Source organism: Carcharhinus amblyrhynchos, unplaced genomic scaffold (assembly GCF_965287045.1).
Source record: "Carcharhinus amblyrhynchos unplaced genomic scaffold, sCarAmb.v2.hapA scaffold_377, whole genome shotgun sequence".
In the NCBI taxonomy this organism is placed as follows: domain Eukaryota; kingdom Metazoa; phylum Chordata; class Chondrichthyes; order Carcharhiniformes; family Carcharhinidae; genus Carcharhinus; species Carcharhinus amblyrhynchos.
In genome coordinates, this window is record NW_027650117.1 from 42953 (window position 1) to 67794 (window position 24842).

A 24842-nucleotide genomic window follows, 5' to 3' on the forward strand; every position below is an offset into this window, starting at 1 on the left:
TGTAAATTGAGTTTGTGTCTTTATATACCCTGTTTGTGAACAGAATTCCTCGCTCGCCTGAAGAAGGAGTGACACTCTGAAAGCTAGTGCTACCAAATAGACCTGTTGGACCTGCTGTTGTGAGAATTCTTGCCGAACCCCTGTATTGGTAGAGGTTGAATCAGAGAGAACCAGCCAGGTACCCTAACCCTCCTCGACGGTAAGCTTCCCGATGAATAAAGGGATCTAGTAACGGATCACAGGATTCCTTGGGCTCGCCCCTCAGGATTATAACTTCATGTTAGCACTCCAGATGTCTTGTCTGTGTCTTCACCCGCTGTGTATTCACACAGTCACTTCCTGTTCCGTTGGATTGTTCAGTAGGAACAGGAAGTTTGCTGGCTATTTCCCTTCTCCCTGGCCTTTCCCACAATGACTTTGCTGATTCCAACACCTTCGGGAATGAGAGCTCATTGTATTGAAACATTCCACGCTCTACATTCCAGACATTTTCCGACATCATCCCGTTCCCATCTCTGATGTGTGCCATTCTCAGGGGATGGGCTGTTTCCTGGAATGTTATTCCAGAGTTCGGGAACAATGCCTTTGCCTCGGCAGCCTTGAGCCGCAGTGGGAAGGGCTGGGACACGGCTCCTAGCAGCTCCATAACGTCTAGATATAAATTTAAATACACCTCACTGTAAGGGTCAGGAGATTAGGAGGCAACTGTTATTGAAAATAATCGAACATAGAACATTCCAGCGCAGTATAGGCCCTTCGGCCCTCGATGTTGCGCCGACCAGTGGAACCAATCTAATGACCCTCTAACCTAAACTATTCCAATATTATCCATATGCCTATCCACTGACCATTTGAACGCCCTTAAAGTTGGCGAGTCCACAACTGCTGCAGGCAGGGCATTCCACGCCCTTACTACCCTCTGAGTAAAGAACCTACCTCTGACATCCATCCTATAACTACCACCCCTCAATTTAAAGCTATGTCCCCTCGTGTTAGCCATCACCATCCGAGGGAAAAGGCTCTCACTGTCCACCCTATTCAATCCTCTGATCATCTTGTATGCCTCAATCAAGTCACCTCGTAACCTTCTTCTCTCTAATGAAAATAACCTCAAGTCCCTCAGCCTTTCCTCATAAGACCTTCCCACCATACCAGGCAACATGCTGGTAAACCTCCTCTGCACCCTTTCCAATGCCTCCACATCTTTCTTATAATGCGGCGACCAGAACTGTACGCAATACTCCAAGGGCGGCCGCACCAGAGTTTTGTACAGTTGCAACATGACCTCACGGCTCCGAAATTCAATCCCTCTACCAATAAAAGCTAACACACCGTACGCCTTCTTAACAACCTTATCAACCTGGGTGCCAACTTTCAGGGAGCTATGCGCATGTACCCCAAGATCTCTCTGCTCGTCAACACTACTAAGAGTCTTTCCATCAGCCCTATATTCTGTACTCCTGTTACTCTTACCAAAACGGGAACTGATTACAGCAAAAGGAACTAGGAAGATAGGAGCAGGATGAGGCCATTCGGCCCTTTGAGCCTGCTCCACCATTCTTTATGACCATGACTGATTGTCCAACTCAATAGCCTAATCCTGCTTTCTCCCCATAACCTTTGATCCCACTCACCCCAATGTGCTATATCCAACCAGCTCTTGAATACATTCAATGTTCTGGTGTCAGCTACTTCCTGTGCTGATGAATTCCACAGGCTCACCACTGTTTGGGTGAAGAAATATTTCCATCTCCAGCCTAAATGGTCTACCCCGAATGCTCAGACTGTGACCCCTGGTTCCGTACAGTCCCATCATCAGGAGTATCCCCCCCTGCACCCACCCTGTCCTGTTAGAATTTTGTATATCTCTCTGAGATCCCCCCCCTCTTTCGTCTGAGCTCCAGTGAAAACAATCCCAACCTAGTCAATCTTCCCTCGTATATCAGTCCCACCATCCCCAGAATCAGCCTGGTAAATCCTCGCTGTATTCCCTCAAGAGCAAGAACATCCTTCCTCAGAAAAAGAGACCAAAACTGTACACAATATAGAACATAGAACATAGGACATAGAACACTACAGCGCAGAACAGGCCCTTCGGCCCACGATGTTGCGCCGACCAGTTACAAAGCAATGACCTTCTAACCTAAACCAATCCCTTTCCATCCATAAACCTATCCACGGATCTCTTAAACGCCCCCAAACTAGGCTCATTTACAACCGCAGCAGGCAGGGCATTCCAATCCCTCACCACCCTCTGGGTAAAGAACCTACCCCTGACATCCGTCCTGTAGCTACCCCCCCTTAATTTAAAGCCATGCCCCCTCGTGCTAGCTTTCTCCATCTGAGGAAAAAGGCTATCACCATCCACCCTATCTAAACCTCTAATCATCTTATATGTTTCAATAAGATCCCCTCTTAGCCGCCTTCTTTCCAACGAAAACAACCCTAAATCCCTCAGCCTCTCCTCATAGGACCTTCCCTCCATACCAGGCAACATCCTGGTAAACCTCCTCTGCACCCTCTCCAAAGCTTCCACATCCTTCCTGTAATGTGGGGACCAGAACTGCACACAATACTCCAAGTGCGGCCGCACCAGAGTTTTGTACAGTTGCAACATGACGCTGCGACTCCTAAATTCAATCCCCCTACCAATAAACGCCAAGACACCGTATGCCTTCTTAACAACCTTATCTACTTGATTCCCAACTTTCAGGGATCTATGTACACATACACCTAGATCCCTCTGCTCATCCACACTATTCAGAGTCCTCCTGTTAGCCCTATACTCAACACATCCGTTATTCCTACCAAAGTGAATTACCTCACACTTCTCCGCATTAAACTCCATCCGCCACCTCTCGGCCCAGCTCTGCAACCTGTCCAAGTCTCCCTGCAAACTATGACACCCTTCCTCACTATCTACCACACCTCCGACTTTGGTGTCATCAGCAAATTTACTAATCCACCCAACTATACCCTCATCCAGATCATTAATAAAAATTACAAACAGCAGTGGCCCCAAAACAGATCCCTGAGGCACACCACTCGTAACCGAACTCCATGATGAATATTTACCATCAACCACCACCCTCTGTCTCCTATCCGCCAGCCAATTGTGGACAAGTCCCCAGGACCGGATGGAATGCATTCGAGGGTTCTGAAAGAAATGGCAGAGGTGATAGTGGATGCCTTGGTGGTTATTTTCCAAACGTCGCTGGATTCCGGGGAAGTGCCGGATGATTGGAAAACGGCTAATGTTACGCCGTTGTTTAAGAAGGGTGCCAGGCAAAAGGCGGGGAATTATAGGCCGGTTAGTTTAACATCTGTGGTAGGTAAAATGTTAGAATCTGTCATCAAGGAGGAAATTGCGAGGCATCTTGAAGGGAATTGCTTGATAGAGCAGACGCAGCACGGTTTCGTTAAGGGGAAGTCGTGTCTGACAAATTTACTGGAGTTCTATGAGGATGTGTCTAGGGCGGTGGATAGAGGAGAGCCGGTGGATGTGGTCTTTCTAGATTTTCAGAAGGCGTTTGACAAAGTGCCTCACAAGAGGTTATTGCAGAAGGTCGAGGGACATGGAGTTGGGGGTAGGGTGTTAGCGTGGATAGAAGATTGGTTGTCAAATAGGAGGCAGAGAGTGGGGGTCAACGGGTGCTATTCGGATTGGCGGATGGTGACTAGTGGAGTGCCCCAGGGGTCGGTGCTGGGGCCTCAGCTATTTACCATTTATATAGATGATCTGGAGGAGGGAACCGAGTGTAGGGTGTCGAAATTTGCTGATGACACCAAGATTGGGGGAAAGGCAAATTGTGCGGAGGGTGTGGAGAGTCTGCAGAAGGATCTAGATAGGCTGGGCGAATGGGCCAGGAAATGGCAAATGGAATTTAATGTTGGCAAGTGTGAGGTGGTCCACTTTGGTAGGAAGAATGGTAGGAAGGACTATTACTTACGCGGCGAAAAACTGCAGCAGGCGACGGTGCAGACGGACCTCGGGGTCCTTGTGCATGAGTCGCAAAAACCCAGCTTGCAGGTGCAGCAGGTGGTCAGGAAGGCGAATGGGATGCTGGCCTTCATAGCGAGGGGGATTGAATATAAAAGTAGGGAGGTCTTGCTGCAGCTGTATAGGGCATTGGTGAGGCCGCAACTGGAGTACTGTGTGCATTTTTGGGCGCTGCACCTGCGCAAAGATATTTTGGCCTTGGAGGGAGTGCAGAGGAGGTTTACTAGGCTGATACCGGAGTTGAGGGGGTTGAGCTATGAGGAGAGGCTGAATAAACTGGGCTTGTACTCGTTAGAGTTTAGAAGAATGAGGGGAGATCTCATTGAGACGTATAAGATGATGAATGGGATGGATAGGATAGAGGTGGAAAGACTCTTCCCGCTCAAAAAAGACAATAGGACTAGGGGGCACAGCCTCAAGATAAAAGGGGGGCGGTTTAGAACGGAGTTGAGGAGGAACTTCTTCACTCAAAGGGTGGTGAATCTCTGGAATTCTCTGCCCGTTGAAGTGGTGGAGGCTGCCTCGCTAAATATTTTTAAGACACGGGTTGATGGGTTTTTGATAGGAGAGGGGATTAAGGGTTATGGGGAGAAAGCGGGAAAGTGGAACTGAGCCACGACAGATCAGCCATGATCTTATTGAATGGCGGGGCAGGCTCGAAGGGCTGGATGGCCGACTCCTGCTCCTATTTCTTATGTTCTTATGTTCAATTCCTGATCCAATTTCCTAGATTACCCCCAATCCCATACATCCGCATTTTCTGCAGAAGCCTACCATGGTGAACCTTATCAAACGCCTTACTAAAATCCATGTATACCACGTCAACTGCCTTACCCCCATCCACCTCTTTGGTCACTTTCTCAAAAAACTCAATAAGGTTAGTAAGGCACGACCTACCCTCCACAAAACCATGCTGACTATCTCCAATCAATTCATTACTCTCCAAATAACTATAAATCCTATCCCTAATAATTTTTTCTAAAACCTTGCCCACAACAGAAGTGAGACTCACCGGTCTATAATTCCCTCTCTCGGTGTGGCCTCACCAAGGCTCCTGTAACAACACATCCCTGCTCCTGTACTCGAAACCTCTCTCAATAAAGGCCAACATACCATTTTCTTTCTTTACCACCTGCTGTACCTGCACGCTTCCCTTCAGTGACTGGTGCTCAAGGACACCCAGATCCCTCTGCACACTCCCCTCTCCCAATTTACAACCATTCAGGTAGTAACCTGCCTTCTTGTTTTTGCTTCCAAAGTGAATAACCTCACATTTATCCAAATTATACTGCATTTGCCATTGATTTGCCCACTCCCCCAATCTGTCCAGATCATTCTGAAGAATCTTTGCCTCCTCGTCAATTCACCCACCCACCCAACTTTGAGATGTTACATATCGTTCCCTCATTAATATATATTGTGAAATATCTGGGGTCCCAGCACCGATCCCTGTGGCACCCACTAGTTCACTGCCTGCCAATTTGAAAAGCACCCATTAATTCCTACCCTTTCTTCCCTCTCTGCCAACCAGTTTTCTATCCATTTCAATACACTTCCCCCAATCCCATGGGCTTTAATCTTGCACAATAATCTGTTACGTGGGATTTTTCTGAAAGGCTACATATACCACATCAACTGGCTCCCCCTTGTCAACCCTATCCGTTACATCTTCAAAGAATTCTAACAGATTTGTCAAGCATGGTTTCTCCTTCATCAATCCATTCTGACTCTGTCACTGCTTTCGAAATACTCCGCAATTAATATGATGTCAACTTTAAAATTTTACAAATATTATGGTGTGGGTGTGGAGGGTGTGGAGAGTCTGCAGAAGGATCTAGATAGGCTGGGCGAATGGGCCAGGAAATGGCAAATGGAATTTAATGTTGGCAAGTGCGAGGTGGTCCACTTTGGTAGGAATAATGGTAGGAAGGACTATTACTTACGTGGCGAAAAACTGCAGCAGGCGACGGTGCAGAGGGACCTCGGGGTCCTTGTGCATGAGTCGCAAAAACCCAGCCTGCAGGTGCAGCAGGTGGTCAGGAAGGCGAATGGGATGCTGGCCTTCATAGCGAGGGGGATTGAATATAAAAGTAGGGAGGTCTTGCTGCAACTGTACAGGGCACTGGTGAGGCCGCAGCTGGAGTACTGTGTGCAGTTTTGGGCGCCGCACTTACGCAAGGATATTTTGGCCTTGGAGGGAGTGCAGAGGAGGTTTACTAGGCTGATACTGGAGTTGAGGGGGTTGAGCTATGAGGAGAGGCTGAATAAACTAGGCTTGAACTCATTAGAGTTTAGAAGAATGAGGGGAGATCTCATTGAGACGTATAAGATGATGAATGGGATGGATAGGATAGAGGTGGAGAGACTCTTCCCGCTCAGAAAGGACAGTAGGACTCGGGGGCACAGCGTCAAGATAAAGGGGAGGCGGTTTAGAACGGAGTTGAGGAGGAACTTCTTCACTCAAAGGGTGGTGAATCTCTGGAATTCTCTGCCCGTTGAAGTGGTGGAGGCTGCCTTGCTAAATATTTTTAAGACGCGGGTTGATGGGTTTTTGATAAGAGAGGGGATTAAGGGTTATGGGGAGAGGGCGGGAAAGTGGAACTGAGCCACGACAGATCAGCCATGATCTTATTGAATGGCGGGGCAGGCTCGAAGGGCTAGATGGCCTACTCCTGCTCCTATTTCTTATGTTCTTATTATCCGTAAAATATGCTTTTGGTAAAAAAATCACCCTGTTCCTTTGGCAGTCAGTTATCTGATCTCAGAGGCATTGCTGTCTCTCCTCAAGTTGTAATAGATTGAGGGTTACATACATAGAACATAGAAACACTACAGCACAAACAGGCCCTTCGGCCCACAAGTTGCACCGATGATATCCCTACCTACCAGACCTATCTATAACCCTCAATCCCATTAAATCCCATGTACTCATCCAGAAGTCTCTTAAAAGGTCCCAGCGAGTTTGCCTCTACCACCACTGACGATTCCACTCACTCACCACCCCCTGAGTGAAAAACTTACCCCTAACATCACCTCTGTACCTGCTCCCCAGCACCTTAAACCTGTGTCCTCTCGTAGCGACCATTTCAGCCCTGGGAAATAGCCTCCGAGAATCCACCCTATCTATTCCTCTCAACATTTTATAAACCTCTATCAGGTCGCCTCTCAACCTTCATAGAACATAGAACATTACAGCGCAGAACAGGCCCTTCGGCCCACGATGTTGCACCGACCAGTTACAAAACAATGACCCACTAATCTAAACCAATCCCTTTCCGTCCATAAACCTATCCACGGATCTCTTAAACGCCCCCAAACTAGGCGCATTTACAACTGCAGCAGGCAGGGCATTCCAATCCCTCACCACCCTCTGGGTAAAGAACCTACCCCTGACATCCGTCCTATAACTACCCCCCCTTAATTTAAAGCTATGCCCCCTCGTGCTAGCTTTCTCCATCCGAGGAAAAAGGCTATCACTGTCCACCCTATCTAAACCTCTAATCATCTTATATGTTTCAATAAGGTCCCCCCTTAGCCGCCTTCTTTCTAACAAAAACAACCCCAAATCCCTCAGTCTCTCCTCATAGGATCTCCCCTCCATACCAGGCAACATCCTGGTAAACCTCCTCTGCACCCTCTCCAATGCCTCCACATCCTTCCTGTAATGTGGGGACCAGAACTGCACACAGGACTCCAAGTGTGGCCGCACCAGAGTTTTGTACAGTTGTAACATGACGTTGCGGCTCCTAAATTCAATCCCCCTACCAATAAACGCCAAGACACCGTATGCCTTCCTAACAACCAGGGAGAAGAGACCTAGCTCACTCAACCTATCCTCATAAGGCATGCCTCCCAATCCAGGCAACATCCTTGTAAATCTCCTCTGCACCCTCTCAATAGCTTCCACATCCTTCCTGTAGTGAGGCGACCAGAACTGCGCACAGTACTCCAAGTTATTTAAATTCAAACTCAATGTAAAAGGCATGTTTGTCTTCAACATCCTGGTACAGCTCCAAACGGCATATACACCACAAGAATCATTCAACGTTCATAGACTTTCTCTCAAAGTAGTTGGAAATTTCATCCACGAGTCTCTTTTTATATTTAAAGCGGATTTCCATGACAACAGTAAGGCCTACCTAAATAGGCTTTGCCAGACAGGTTACCCTGACGAAATTTGTCGGTGTGGAGATGCTGGCATGGGACACGTTAACCTGGGGTTGTGAGACTTCTTAAAGTCCCACAGGTTTATTTGGTAGCGAAAGCCGCCAGCTTTGGGAGCGCTCGCTGCCCCTTCGCCAGCCGAGCGGGAGTTCGATTCACAAATAGGGTAGAGAAAGACACAACCTCAATTTAACCTGTTGGACTTTAACCTGGCGTTGCGAGACTTCTTACTGTGAAATCCATCGCAACAGGTCAACCCTCGGCTGGAGTCGTGGGTGGGGGGTGGTGGAGGGGGGTGTGTTGTCATGGAAACAGTGCCAACACCCTCTGCGAAGGACAGAGGGAAAATGTCAGGAATGTAAACTATTTCGTGATGAAGGGAACTGCTCATCTCTGAACATGCAACCTTGACTCACTGATTCAGGACAGCAAGTGGTAGATTTATTTCAAACCTGGAGATTACTCGATAGCCAAATGCTCTGTTCATGTCATCCTTTGTACATCAGCAATCCGAAATATTATTTCCCTGGTCAATGTTAAAATTGGGAGCATCTGCAATCTCTGAGTCATTCCTTCCCAGAAAGTCAAAACTGGGTCTCCTCCCCATCCTCCCACACCAACAGGCTTTGGAAAGCCAAGCTCGGAGAACGCTAACCGTCCACTTTATCTTATCTTCCACATTCTTCCACCTTGCTATTTTTGGCTTTGATTTCTGGATCCTAAAAACCAACCCCTGGGGATTTGCAATCGGGAGATTGGGTGGCAGTGGTTAGCGCTGCTGCCTCACAGGGCCAGGGACCCCCAAATTCGATTCCTGATTTGGGTCACTGTGGGTACGGAGCCTGCACATTCTCCCCGTGCCCGCGTGGGTTTCCTCCGGGTGCTCTGGTTTCCTCCCACAATCCGAAGATGTGTGCGCTGGTGGATCAGCCGTGCTAAATTATCCCTTGGCAGGAATTCTCCAGCCTGCCCACCACGGAATTGGAGCGGGAGATGGGAGGATATAGGAGATTGTTTTAAATAAGGGTCATTAGCATTGGGACGTCCCTGGTAATGTGTAAGGATATGGTATGATAATAATGTTTTTCTCTTTTAATTCACAGGTTTTAAGTCGGTCCACCTCGTGTCCAACGAGGGGCATACATGCGATGGGTCGTACTGGGGCTGCTCTTGGTTGTTCGAGATTGGCCTAGTGCTTCATGTCGTTAGTGTGTGCCTAAACTGGACCAGATACTGGGCAAGACGACAGTTCAGTGACTATCACTGTTTGCTGTGCAGATACATGGATTTGGGCCGGTGTCTGTGGGAGTTTGCGCATTCTCCTCGTGCTTGCGTGGGTTTTCTCCGGGTGCTCCGGTTTCCTCCCACACCCCAAAGATGTGCTGTTAGGCTGATTGGCAGGAATAAATTGTCCCTAAATTAGTTTCCCTCAATCTGGATGGCCATAAAACATTAGACAGGGGTCGTGGGTGGAGAGGGGGACTGGTGGTGTTGAGATGGCGGCATGGGCTCGTTGGGCCGAAGGGCCGGTTTCCCGGGCTGATTTTGTTCTCTGTTCGTTCTTTGGGACGGTCTGTTGACCTCAGGTGGGGTTTTCCAGTCTCGGGTTGAGCAAGGCTGTAAAATCCTGCCCCTAGTGTCCAAAGATGTGCAGGTTATCTGGATTAGCCATTGAATAGGGTGGGGATGGTGAGATAGTCTGTCGATGCAGACTTGATGGGCTGAATGGCCTCTTTCTGCATTGTAGAGAGTCTATGATTACACGGTTCCAGCTCCCGTGGGATATTGAATTCCTGGTTTCAGGAAGTTTCAATCTAACGGGAGAACCTAATAGAGGGAACACTGACACTCAGAACAAATACATTTTTCAAATAACATCGAGCTAGGAGAAGCTGACACTGAAATACTGCTGGCTACCACTACATCCCCACCCAACCTGATCCCAGCTCCTGCTCTCCCCTTGCATCCTAGATGTGTGAAGGAATGTAATTGGAACTGTGCTCACACAGTGCGTTGAAGAGAATGATCCATTGTTTATATGTTCTGTCTGTTGTCAAAATCTGAATGTATTTGATTTATTATTAACATAGAGGAGAGCCGGTGGATGTGGTCTTTCTGGATTTTCAGAAGGCGTTTGACAAGGTACCTCACAAGAGGTTATTGCAGAAGGTTAGGGGACATGGAGTTGGGGGTAGGGTGTTAGCGTGGATAGAGGATTGGTTGTCAAATAGGAGGCAGAGAGTGGGGGTCAATGGGTGCTATTCGGATTGGCGGTTGGTGACGAGTGGGGTGCCCCAGGGGTCGGTGCTGGGGCCTCAGCTATTTACCATTTATATAGATGATCTGGAGAAGGGAACTGAGTGTATGGTGTCGAAATTTGCTGATGACACCAAGATTGGGGGAAAGGCAAATTGTGCGGAGGGTGTGGAGAGTCTGCAGAAGGATCTAGATAGGCTGGGCGAATGGGCCAGGAAATGGCAAATGGAATTTAATGTTGGCAAGTGTGAGGTGGTCCACTTTGGTAGGAAGAATGGTAGGAAGGACTATTACTTACGTGGCGAAAAACTGCAGCAGGCGACGGTGCAGAGGGACCTCGGGGTCCTTGTGCATGAGTCGCAAAAACCCAGCTTGCAGGTGCAGCAGGTGGTCAGGAAGGCGAATGGGATGCTGGCCTTCATAGCGAGGGGGATTGAATATAAAAGTAGGGAGGTCTTGCTGCAGCTGTATAGGGCATTGGTGAGGCCGCAGCTGGAGTACTGTGTGCAGTTTTGGTCGCCGTACTTACGCAAGGATATTTTGGCCTTGGAGGGGGTGCAGAGGAGGTTTACTAGGCTGATACCGGAGTTGAGGGGATTGAGCTATGAGGAGAGGCTGAATAAACTGGGCTTGTACTCGTTAGAGTTTAGAAGAATGAGGGGAGATCTCATTGAGACGTATAAGATGATGAATGGGATGGATAGGATAGAGGTGGAGAGACTCTTCCCGCTCAAAAAAGACAGTAGGACTAGGGGGCACAGCCTCAAGATAAAGGGGAGGCGGTTTAGAACGGAGTTGAGGAGGAACTTCTTCACTCAAAGGGTGGTGAATCTCTGGAATTCTCTGCCCGTTGAAGTGGTGGAGGCTGCCTCGCTAAATATTTTTAAGAAGCGGGTTGATGGGTTCTTGATAAGAGAGGGGATTAAGGGTTATGGGGAGAGGGCGGGAAAGTGGAACTGAGCCACAACAGATCAGCCATGATCTTATTGAATGGCGGGGCAGGCTCAAAGGGCTAGATGGCCTACTCCTGCTCCTATTTCTTATGTTCTTATGTTCTTATACAGTGAAAAGTATTGTTTCTTGCGGGCTATACAGACAAAGCATACCATTCATAGAGAAGGAAACGAGAGAATGCTAGGATGCAGAGAAAGATCAACTTCATGCAAGGTAAGTCCATTCAAAAGTCTGACGGCAGCAGGGAAGAAGCTGTTCTTCAGCTGCGACCTCAGACTTTTGTATCTTTTTCCCGACGGAAGAAGGTGGAAGAGAGAATGTCCGGGGTGTGTGGGGTCCTTAATTATCCTGGCTGCTTTGCTGAGACAGCGGGAAGTGTAGACAGAGTCAACGGATGGGAGGCTGGTTTGTGTGATGGATTGGGTCTACATTCATGATCTCTTGTAGTTCCTTGCGGTCTTGGGCAGAGCAGGAGCCCACACCAAGCTGTGATACAACCAGAAAGAATGCTTTCTATGGTACATCTGTAAAAATTGGTGAGAGTCGTAGCGGACATGCCAAATTTCCTTAGTCTTCTGAGAAAATAGAGGCGTTGGTGGGGCTTTCTTAACTATAGTGTCAACATGGATCTTATTGAAACATATAAGATGATTAGAGGTTTAGATAGTGTGGATAGGTTTATGGATGAAAAGGGATTGGTTTAGGTTAGCGGGTCATTGTTTTTTAACTGTTCGTGGGCCGAAGGGCCTGTTCTGCGCTGTAATGTTCTATGTTCTATGGGGGGGGGGAACCAGGGCACGTTGTTGGTGATCTGGACACCTAAAAACTTGAAACTCTCAACAATTTCCATTTTGTCTTCATTGTTGTAGACAGGGGCACGTTCTCCTTTACACTTCCTGAAATCGACAACAATCTCCTTCATTCTGTTGACATTGAGAGAGTGATTATTGTTGCCACAGCAGTTCACCAGATTCTCTATCTCATTCCTGTACTCTGTCTTGTCATTGTTTGAGATCTGACCCACTGCAGTGGTGTTGTCAGCAAACTTGAAAATCGAATTGGAGGGGAATTTGGCCGCACAGTCATAGGTGTATAAGGAGTATAGTAGTGGGCTGAGAGCTCAGCCTTGTGGGACACCGGTGTTGAGGATGATCGTGGAGGAGGTGGTGTTGCCTATCCTTACTGATTGTGGTCTGTGAGTCAGGAAGTTCAGGATCCAGCCTCAGAGGGAGGAGCCAAGGCCCAGGCCATGGAGTTTGGAGATGCGTTTTGTGAGAATAGTGTTGAAGGCTGAGCTGTAGACAATAAATAGGAGTCTGACATCAGTGTCCTTGTTATCTGGGTGTTCCAGGGTTGAGTGTAGGGCCAGGGAGATGGCATCTGCTGTGGACCTGTTGTGGCGATAGGCAAACTGTAGTGGATCCAGGCAGTCTGGGAGGCTGGAATTGATTTGTGGCATGATTTGTGCAGAAGGATCTAGATAGGCTGGGCGAATGGGCCAGGAAATGGCAAATGGAATTTAATGTTGGCAAGTGCGAGGTGGTCCAGTTTGGCAGGAAGAATGGTAGGAAGGACTATTACTTACGTGGCGAAAAACTGCAGCAGGCGACGGTGCAGAGGGACCTGGGGGTCCTTGTGCATGAGTCGCAAAAACCCAGCCTGCAGGTGCAGCAGGTGGTCAGGAAGGCGAATGGGATGCTGGCCTTCATAGCGAGGGGGATTGAATATAAAAGTAGGGAGGTCTTGCTGCAACTGTATAGGGCATTGGTGAGGCCGCAGCTGGAGTACTGTGTGCAGTCTTGGTCGCCGCACCTGCGCAAGGATATTTTGGCCCTGGAGGGAGTGCAGAGGAGGTTTACTAGGCTGATACCGGAGTTGAGGGGGTTGGACTATGAGGAGAGGCTGAATAAACTAGGCTTGTACTCGTTAGAGTTTAGAAGAATGAGGGGAGATCTCATTGAGACGTATAAGATGATGAATGGGATGGATAGGATAGAGGTGGAGAGACTCTTCCCGCTCAGAAAGGACAGTAGGGCTAGGGGGCACAGCCTCAAGATAAAGGGGGGCGGTTTAGAACGGAGTTGAGGAGGAACTTCTTCACTGAAAGGGTGGTGAATCTCAGGAATTCTCTGCCCGTTGAAGTGGTGGAGGCTGCCTCGCTAAATATTTTTAAGACGCGGGTTGATGGGTTTTTGATAAGCGAGGGGATTAAGGGTTATGGGGAGAGGGCGGGAATGTGGAACTGAGCCACGACAGATCAGCCATGATCTTATTGAATGGCGGGGCAGGCTCGAAGGGCTAGATGGCCTACTCCTGCTCCTATTTCTTATGTTCTTATGTTCTTATGATTTCCCTTTCAAAGCACTTTGTAATGATGGATGTCAGAGCCACCAGAAGATGGTCATTAAGACACGCTGCTGCTTGGGTTTTCTTAGATACCTGGACGATGGTCGCCTTCTTGAAGCAGATAGGGACCTCAGATTGTTGTAAGGAGGTTGAATATAGTGGTGAATACTCCCACCAGCTAATCCACGCAGGATCTGAGTGCTCCGGGTATCCCGTCCGGGCCAGCCACTTTCCATGGGGTGACCTTCGAGAAGATTGCTCTGATATCTGCAATGATGACCCCAGATACAGGTTCATCCAGGGTGGAGGGTGTACTCTCACCAACCTCTGGCTCAAAACGGGTATAAAATGCATTGAGCTCATCAGGGAGGGGGTGCGTTGGAGCTGGCGATTTTACAAACTTCATCTGTCTGTTATATCTTGCCGTAATCGGGGGTCGGTGTGGCTAACCTGGGACTCTGGCTTGGCCCGTTATTGTCTTTTGGCACCTTTGATGGATTGTACCTGGCTGTCTTGTATTAGTAATGTGGAGATGCTGGTGTTGGACTGGGGTAAACACAGTAAGAAGTCTTACCCACACCAGGTTAAAGTCCAATAAGTTTATTTGGTAGCAAAAACCACTAGGTTTCGGAGCACTGTCCCTTCATCAGGGAGTTGTGTTCACAAACAGGGATATAGATCAGGGCTACCTGACTTGAATGGGTCAGACCTGGACATCAGCAAGCAGTGGATATCCCTGTTCATCCATGGTTTCCGGCTGGAAAACACCCAGATTTGCTCCTTTGGTACAGTCTCCCACGCCAGAATGTAAATAGTCGACTGGAGAGTGGGAAGCTCTACACCTAACAACATTGGCACGTATATTTCTACAGTAGGAAATTCACTTTCCACATTGATCACCGTCACTGACGAGATTGTTCATTGACTGGGGTATGAGGAAAGATCGAGCAAATTGGGGCTCTTTTCCCTTGAAAGACGGCGACTGAGGGGGGATCTAATAGAGGTATATAAGATTATGAAGGGTATAGATAGAGTAAACAGAGGTAAGCTATTTCCTATGGTGGAGACACACAGTACGAGGGGCCATGGGCTTAAGGTGAGGGAGGAGAGGTATAACACAGATATTAGAGGGAGGTTTTTCACACAGAGGGTAGTGGGGGTATGGAATGCTCTGCCAAGCAAGGTGGTGGAGGCAAACATGCTGGAGTTGTTTAAGAGTAACTTAGACAGGCACATGACTGAGTTGGAGATGGGTGGATATAGGAGATTGTTTTAAATAAGGGTCATTAGCATTGGGGCGTCCCTGGTAATGTAAATGGATATGGTATGATAATAATGTTTTTCTCTTTTCATTCACAGGTTTTAAGTCGGTCCGCCTCGTGTCCAACGAGGGGCATACAGGCGATGGGTCGTACTGGGGCTGCTCTTGGTTGTTCGAGATTGGCCTAGTGCTTCACGTCGTTAGTGTGTGCCTAAACTGGACAAGATACTGGGCAAGACGACAGCTCAGTGACTATCACTGTTTGCTGTGCAGACACATGGATTTGGGCCGGTGTCTGTGGGAGTTTGCGCATTCTCCCCGTGCTTGCGTGGGTTTTCTCCGGGTGCTCCGGTTTCCTCCCACACCCCAAAGATGTGCTGTTAGGCTGATTGGCAGGAATAAATTATCCCTAAATCAGTTTCCCTCAATCTGGATGGCCATAAAACAATAGATAAGGGTCGTGGGTGGAGGGGTGGGACTGGTAATGTTAAAATGGCGGCGCGGGCTCATTGGGCCCCCGGGCTGTTTTTGTTCTCTGTTCTTTGCATCAGGATCAGGTCAACTTCCACTAACAATACATGTTCAGGTTGAATATCTCACAGGTTTACACAGCCGGGTAGCTGACAGGATTATACAAAGAACAACACAGCATGGGAAACAGGCCCCTTGGCCCAACGAGCCTGCGCCGCCATCTTAACAATGTGAGTGCCCTCGTCTGCCTACGTCTCCACAATAAAGGAACCATCTATACAATTAGCGCAGGCAATGTTAGCAATAACAATGGGCAACATTAAAGACAATGTGATTTTTCCGCGATTCCTGTGCCAAAGAGAAATTGAAGAGAGAATCAGTGACTGCAGAGAGCCCCTGCCCAACACTCAAAACGGAGTGAAATCGAGGGAGATCTGATCCTGAATTACAGAATATGCAACAAATTCACATTTGTGTTGTGTGGACAGCACAGCGGTTAGCACTGCTGCCTCACAGCGCCAGGGTTCGATTCCCGGCTCGGGTCACTGTCTGTGCGGAGTCTGCACATCCTCCCCGTGTCTGCGTGGGTTTCCGTCTGGTTTCTTCCCACAGTCCAAAGATGCGCAGGTTTTGGGTGGATTGGCCATCGTAAATTGCCCCTTCGTGTCAGAGAGACTGGCTAGGGTAAATGCATGGGGCTTGGGTGGGATTGTGGTCAATGCAGACTTGATGGGCCTCCTTCTGTAGGGACTCTATGATTCTAACCAGACTCATTAATCCGGAAGTGTGACAGCCACATGGAGATCAAAGGAGGAAATCTGGGTGTTAGGATGAAATAATGATCCCATGATGAAGTCCAGTAGCCAGCAATACATCACCCTACGGAAGATCCCGTTAGAAAAGGCAGAGGTCAAACACTCAGTGAGTAATCTGTTAAACCCTGTCCCGCATTCCTCCAACCAATCCCAAGGCCAACAAAATCATGGCAACAGCTCCAAGCGGATATTCGTGGGCAAGTACAATGTTTGGTCGACGTTGTAAATGGTCTGAGATCAAATTCCATCACCAGAACCTCACTCATTGATATTCCAGACATTGGCCAGAATTTTACCGGCCACCTCCTCCCTGGAATTGGGAGAGGCGAGGATTCTCCATTGGCCCAGGGCGGGATTTTACAAAGCTCGCCCCATCGGAAGATACTGGATATTGTTTGGCTTTTTTGGTGATTATCACGACACACAGCGGAGTGTGGTTTGACTCCAGTCCGTGGCGTTCCCGGCACGGAATTCATCACCATCCAACACTGCGATCGAGTGTGAACGATTCCGTGATGAAGCCTGAGTGTGTGGGAGGGGAAAATGTTTGAACCATTCATTCATATCCCATTTTGCCCACATCAATCCACACTCTCCAAGCAGACAGGCACCGGGTAAAGCTCTCACGGGTTATGGGGCGGCACGGTAGCACAGTGGGTTAGCACTACTGCTTCACAGCTCTGGGGTCCTGGGTTCGATTCCTGGCTCGGGTCACTGTCTGTGTGGAGTTTGTACATTCTCCTCGTGTCTGCGTGGGTTTACTCCGGTTTCCTCCCACAGTCTAAAGATGTGTGGGTTAGGTTGATTGGCCATGCTAAGAAATTGCCCCTTAGTGTCCAGGGATGTGTGGGTTAGAGGGATTAGTGGGTATAATATGTAGGGATATGGGGGTAGGGCCTGGGTGGGATTGTGTTCGGTGTAAACTCAATGGGCTGAATGGCCTCTTTCTGCACTGTAGGTTTCTATGATCTCATAACATTGCTGTTTGTGGAAGATACTTTGTATGAATTAGTTACCAGATTGTCTACATTACAAATGACTACACTTCAGAAGGCATACTGATTAGCTCTGAAATCTTTGGGACGATTGTGAAAGGTGCTTTATAAAATCATGTGTTCCTTTTGGTAAATTATTATAATAAATCAATTATTCCGAATACCACACAGGATCTCAGCTAAAAGAAATCTTGGTGATTCATAGAACATTCCAGCGCAGTACAGGCCCTTTGGCCCTTGATGTTGTGCTGACCAGTGGAACCAATCTAATGACCCTCTAACCTAAACTATTCCAATGTTATCCATATGCCTATCCACTGACCATTTGAACGCCCTTAAAGTTGGCGAGTCCACAACTGCTGCAGGCAGGGCATTCCACGCCCGTACTACCCTCTGAGTAAAGAACCTACCTCTGACATCCATCCTATAATTACCACCCCTCAATTTAAAGCTATGTCCCCTCGTGTTAGCCATCACCATCCGAGGAAAAAGGATCTCACTATCCACCCTATCTAACCCTCTGATCATCTTGTATGCCTCAATTAGGTCACCTCGTAACCTTCTTCTCTCTAACGAAAATAACCTCAAGTCCCTCAGCCTTTCCTCATCAGACCTTCCCACCATACCAGGCAACATCCTGGTAAACCTCCTCTGCACCCTTTCCAACGCCTCCACATCTTTCTTATAATGCGGCGACCAGAACTGTACACAATACTCCAAGTGCGGCTGCACCAGAGTTTTGTACAGTTGTAACATGACCTCACGGCTCCGAAATTCAATCCCTCTACCAATAAAAGCTAACACACTGTACGCCTTCTTAACAACCTTATCAACCTGGGTGCCAACTTTCAGGGAGCTATGCACATGTACCCCGAGATCTCTCTGCTCGTCAACACTACCAAGAGTCTTTCCATTTGCCCTATATTCTGTACTCCTGTTACTCTTACCAAAGTGGATCACCTCACACACTCAGGGGACCTACACTAGATTTGTCATCGCTGGGGCAGTTAACAAGCAAATAGGCACAAAGGGAACCACAATTTGAAGTTGGGGATTGAGTTGCCACCAAATGGCCAAAATTGCAACCACAAAACTTGTACCATCTCTGTCAGGACCAAAGCAGATTGAACAGTTGCTGGGTATAATGGTTTCTCTGTTGGATGGTGACAGGAATGCAGGCTGTTTGAGCAGAGTGAGAGAGTTCCAGCACAGCAACTGTGAGGATACATTTCTCTTTCTGATGAGTAACTGTGACATTGACCATCAGTCTCATCAAGCTGATATGGTACGTTAGCCTTTATAGAACATAGAACGTAGAACATAGAACACGACAGCACAAACAGGCCCTTCGGCCCACAAGTTGCGCCGATCACATCCATACCTACAAAGCCACAGAACTATCTGTAACCCCCAATCCCATTAAATCCCATATACTCATCCAGAAGTCTTTTAAAAGACCCCAGCGAGTTCGCCTCCACCACCACTGACGGCAGCCGATTCCACTCACTCACCACCCTCTGAGTGAAAAACTTACTCCTAACATCTCCTCTGTACCTGCTCCCCAGCACCTTAAACCTGTGTCCTCTCGTAGCGACCATTTCAGCCCTGGGAAATAGCCTCCGAGAATCCACCCTATCTATTCCTCTCAACATTTTATAAACCTCTATCAGGTCGCCTCTCAACCTTCGTCTCTCCAGGGAGAAGAGTCCCAGCTCCTTCAACCTATCCTCATAAGGCATGCCTCCCAATCCAGGCAACATCCTTGTAAATCTCCTCTGCACCCTCTCAATAGCTTCCACATCCTTCCTGTAGTGAGGCGACCAGAACTGCGCACAGTACTCCAAGTGGGGTCTGACAAGGGTCTTATAAAGTTGCAGCATTACCTCCCGACTCCTAAACTCAATCCCTCGATTAATGAAGGCCAGTACACCATACGCCTTCTTGACCACATCCTCCACCTGCGAGGCCAATTTAAGAGTCCCATAGACCCAGACCCCAAGATCCTTCTGATCCTCATCACAGCTAAGACTCCTACCCTTGATATTGTACTCCCGCATCCCATTGGTCCTGCCAAAATGGACCACTACACATAGGATGGGGTAGAGAGTATAAAAGCTGGAGTCTGATGTTACAGCTGTATAGAACGTTGGTTAGGCCACATTTGGAGTACTGCGTCCAGTTCTGGTCTCCGCACCACCAGAAGGACGTGGAGGGAGTGCAGAGAAGGTTTACCAGGATGTTGCCTGGTCTTAGCTATGAGGAGAGATTGGGCAAACTGGGGTGGTTCTCCCTGGAAAGATGGAGAATGAGGGGAGACCTAATAGAGGTGTACAAAATTATGAAGGGTATAGATAGGGTGAACAGTGGGAAGCTTTTTTCCCAGGTTGGAGGTGACGATCGCGAGGGGGTCACAGGTTCAAGGTGAGGGGGGCGAGGTATAACTCAGATATCAGAGGGACGTATTTTACACAGAGGGTGGTGGGAGCCTGGAATGCGCTGCCGAGTGGGGTGGTGGAGGCGGACACGCTGGGATGGTTTAAGACTTATCTGGATAGTCACATGAGCAGACTGGGAATACAAACAAATGGTCTAGTTGGACCAGTGAGCGGCGCAGGCTTGGAGGGCTGAAGGGCCTGTTTCCTGTGCTGTATTGTTCTTTATTCTTTGTTCTCTTTGATCACACTGAAATCACATCCTCAAACTTACAGATCTGAGTGTCATCATCAGAGACCTTCACATCTCAGACACGATTTCCGTACTTAGACAAAGTAGACAAGATCCACTCTGAGAAATGGCTCAATGTAAATACGTTTGCTGTTTACGATGGTTTAATTTATCTTTAGTTTTACACGGGTGAATTGTTCTGTGTTCAATTATGTGACTTTGATTTCTAATGGTGCTCCTGTTCGATTGGTTAAACCTGGAGGTGGACTCAGAGAAAAGTAAACGAATGATAGAAAGAGCGAGAAGCATGGAGGAGACATCTGAAAACACAGTGAATAAAGTTGGCCGTGCACAAAGAAACTAGTGTCATCTCTGCATAGTTCCAATACATATGAAACCAATGGATAGAATATACAAGCAGGGAGGTCTTGCTGCAACCGTACAGGGTACTAGTGAGGCCGCAGCTGGAGTACTGTGTGCAGTTTTGGTCGCCGCACTTACGCAAGGATATTTTGGCCTTGGAGGGAGTGCAGAGGAGGTTCACGAGGCTGATACCGGAGATGAGGGGGTTGGCCTATGAAGAGAGACTAAATAGACTGGGTCTGTACTCGTTGGAGTTTAGAAGGATGAGGAGGGATCTTATAGAGACATATAAGATAATGAAGGGGATGGATAGGGTAGAGGTAGAGAGATTCTTCCCACTTAGAAAGGATAGCAGGACTAGAGGGCACAGCCTCAAGATAAGGGGGGGGGCAGTTTAGATCGGAGTTGAGGAGGAACTTCTTCACTCAAAGGGTGGTGAATCTCTGGAATTCTCTGCCCGTTGAAGTGGTGGAGGCTGCCTCGCTAAATATATTTAAGTCACGGGCAGATAGGTTTCTGATAGACAGGGGAATTAAGGGGAGAAAGCGGGAAAGTGGAACTGATCCACTTCAGATCAGCCATGATCTTATTGAATGGCGGGGCAGGCTCGAAGGGCTAGATGGCCGACTCCTGCTCCTATTTCTGATGATTCCTTTCCATCACTTTGGTCGCACTTTTCCCCTTTTACTACTTTCCCGAGACAAAAGGCCTGATCTGTACTGAGCTGCTCAAGAGCTCAGTTCGGTGTCTGCAGCTTGCTAATGAAGACAGGAAATCGGAGCCAGATTATAAGAGCCGCTCGAGTCTGCTTTGACATTAATAAGATACGGCTGATCCTCAGCCACAGTTTTACTTTCCCACTCAATCCCTTTAGTGCTCCCCTGTTAAACCACCTCCCCCCCCCCACCCCATTCCGTTCTAATCTTTGAGCGTACGATCCACTGCTTTGTGAGTTCCTGACTTCCCCGGGGACTCCCTGCCATTTAAACAATTCGTTTGAAAGTATCAGCGTTCGGCTGTGACTGTGAGCGACAGTGGGGGTGTGAGAATGGGAAAGAGTTGAATGTCCTCTTACCTGGCTCAGTCGGCAGCACTCCTCCATGTAATCGTTCAGACTGTCACTCGACGGTTGTCTTTTCAGCGTCTCTCGGTCTAACCGATCTTCGTTCGTGTGCTCCGCCCCATCGCTCCCAGGGGATTGCGAATTGTTGTCAGCAATCAGAATTTCGACAAGCGAGAGGCGCCTGTGCTCCGTCGCTTCTTCGTCAATAATGGTCGGACTCTGACTCAAGTTTCTGTTTGACCGGCTGACTTTTTTCCAGTTGGCGGAGGCCGGGTGCACCCTCTTGGCCTTCACTGCCTGGCTTTCCTCCGTCTTTCCATCCGCTCTCGCACACTTATCCAAGCTGCAGTACTCAACGGGGAACGGGCAGTGTTGAACGGCGGGAGAGGAGGACACGACGCTCAAAGCCATCCCGGAATCACACGAGGATTCCCTCCGATGGATGCCAAAGCTCTGCTCGGACCCTGACGGGGTGGACGGCGAGTTTGTGTCGCTCGGCAGCTCAACGCCGGAATCCTCCGACTCCGATTTGTACAGTTTCGGGATGCAGTTTGACGGCTCGTTCACCGTCGCGTACTCGGGGAAGGAGCTCAGGAACGCCGACTTTGTGAGCTCCGGGTGATTGTTCGTTTGCCGAGCTGGGTTGTCCTCAGGATTTCCTGTCTTGGCTCGCGCTGGATGTGACAGGATGTCTTCGCAGGGTGAACCATTCTGCAAGAAGGTCACTTTGGTCAGAACCACCTTCCTCTTGGCCGATTCCTGTCTCACCACTGGGAAGACAAAAGGCACACATCATCACATCCCACAATTACTCCCCAGTCACACTAAAGGCCAGTAGAGACGCACAGGACGAGGGGCCACGGGCTTACGGTGAGGGGGGAGAGGTATAACACGGATATTAGAGGGAGGTTTTTCACACAGAGGGTAGTGGGGGTATGGAATGCTCTGCCAAGTAAGGTGGTGGAGGCAAACATGCTGGAGTTGTTTAAGAGTAACTTAGACAGGCACATGAGTGGGTTGGAGATGGGTGGATATAGGAGATTGTTTTAAATAAGGTTCATTAGCATTGGGGTTCATTAATAAGGGGTTCATTAACTGGGGTTCAAATAAGGTTCATTAGCATTTACCTGGTAAGGTAAATGGATATGGTACAACAATAATGTTTTTTCTCTTTTAATTCACAGGTTTTAAGTCAGTCCGCCTTGTTGTCCAACGAGGGGCATACACGCGATGGGTCGTACTGGGGCTGCTCTTGGTTGTTCGAGATTGGCCTAGTGCTTCATGTCGTTAGTGTCTGCCTAAACTGGACCAGATACTGGGCAAGACGACAGCTCAGTGACTATCGCTGATTGCTGTGCAGACACATGGATTTGGGCCGGTGTCTGTGGGAGTTTGCACATTCTCCCCGTGCTTGCGTGGGTTTTCTCCGGGTGCTCCGGTTTCCTCCCACACCCCAAAGATGTGCTCTTAGGCTGATTGGCAGGAATAAATTGTCCCAAATCAGTTTCCCTCAATGTGGATGGCCATAAAACAATAGATAAGGGTGATGGGTGGAGAGGGGGACTGGTGGTGTTGAGATGGCGGCGCGGGCTCGTTGGGCCTGTTTCCCGGGCTGGTTTTGTTCTTTGTGTTGACCATTCAGGCAGCTGAGGCCTGAACACATGATCAGAATTCGCAAACCTCATCATTTTATGTGGGAATAGTTGAGCTTTTAAAAGACGCACTTAATCAAACTCAATCTTACAAGCAGGATAGCAGATCATTGAGGCCTTAGCTAAGACTGGAAGGATCAGGAATGTTTCTGAGTATCGTTCCTTCACTCGTCACCAATTATCTGAGGAATCCTTTGCATCAGCTCAGACTTGACGGAGGTGCTGACCACCCCCACAGCCCCCCCCCCCCCCCCCCCCCCCCATCTATAACACCTCCGAGACGCAACTGATTTGTTCGAATGTTCTTGAATTTTACAATTGGTTGATCAGTCTGTACCTGCGGGGAGGGTGGATTAGTTGATGCTTAAGGTTTGAACAATTTAACAACACTGTTTTGACAAATGGTTCACACCTTCTCAGTTCTCTCCACAGATGCTGACTGACTTGGGGAGTTGGGGGGGTGGTGGTGGCATCTTTGATATATTCAGGTTATTAGTTTGGGCGGCATGGTAGCACAGTGGGGTTAGCACTGCTGCTTCACAGCTCCAGGGTCCTGGGTTCGATTCCCGGCTCGGGGTCACTGTCTGTGTGGAGTTTGCACATTCTCCTCGTGTCTGCGTGGGTTTCCTCCGGGTGCTCCGGTTTCCTCCCACGGTCCAAAGACGTGCAGGTTAGGTTGATTGGCCGTGCTAAGAAAGTGTCCAGGGGTGCGTAGGTTAGAGGGGTTAGTGGGTAAAATATATGGGGATAGGGCCTGGGTGGGATTGTGTTAGCTTATGAAGACAGACTAAATAGACTGGGTCTGTACTCGTTGGAGTTTAGAAGGATGAGGGGGGATCTTATAGAGACGTATAAGATAATGAAGGGGATAGATAGGGTAGAGGTAGAGAGATTCTTCCCGCTTAGAAAGGATAGCAGGACTAGAGGGCACAGCCTCAAGATAAGAGGGGGGCGGTTTAGAACGGAGTTGAGGAGGAACTTCTTCACTCAAAGGGTGGTGAATCTCTGGAATTCTCTGCCCGTTGAAGTGGTGGAGGCTACCTCACTAAATATATTTAAGTCACGGGTAGATAGGTTTCTGATAGACAAGGGAATTAAGGGTTATGGGGAGAAAGTGGAACTGATCCACGACAGATCAGCCATGATCTTATTGAATGGCGGGGCAGGCTCAAAGGGCTAGATGGCCGACTCCTGCTCCTATTTCTTATTGAGGGGGTTGAGCTCCGGAGTTGAGGGGGTTGAGCTATGAGGAGAGGCTGAATAAACTAGGCTTGTATTCGTTAGAGTTTAGAAGAATGAGGGGAGATCTCATTGAGACGTATAAGATGATGAATGGGATGGATAGGATAGAGGTGGAGAGACTCTTCCCGCTCAGAAAGGATAGTAGGACTAGGGGGCACAGCCTCAAGATAAAGGGGGGGCGGTTTAGAACGGAGTTGAGGAGGAACTTCTTCACTCAAAGGGTGGTGAATCTCTGGAATTCTCTGCCCGTTGAAGTGGTGGAGGCTACCTCGCTCAATATATTTAAGTCACGGGTAGATAGGTCTTTGATAGACAAGGGGAATTAAGGGTTATGGGGAGAAAGTGGAACTGAGCCATGACAGATCAGCCATGATCTTATTGAATGGTGGGGCAGGCTCGAAGGGCTAGATGGCCTACTCTTGCTCCTATTTCTTATGTTCTTATGTGTTTGGTGCAGACTTGATGGGCTGAATGGCCTCTTTCTGCCCTGTAGGGTTCTATGATTCAGACTCCAACTCAAACAATCTTTACAATACACACTGTAAGGGTGGCACCATCGAAACGTCCAGTGCCCCCAATGGGAAATGGAGTGTTTT

The 24842-nt window shown here is 48.5% G+C and overlaps 1 protein-coding gene across 1 annotated transcript in view; it reads right to left on the bottom strand.

Moving 5' to 3' along the window:
* Positions 1 to 24842, bottom strand: part of LOC145339277 (uncharacterized) — a 65515-nt gene that overhangs the window by 28824 nt on the left and 11849 nt on the right. The window contains exon 2 of the mRNA XM_080183689.1: positions 21365 to 22122. Within this exon, the coding sequence (XP_080039815.1) occupies positions 21365 to 22122 (758 nt within the window). The remainder of the gene's footprint in view (positions 1 to 21364; positions 22123 to 24842) is intronic.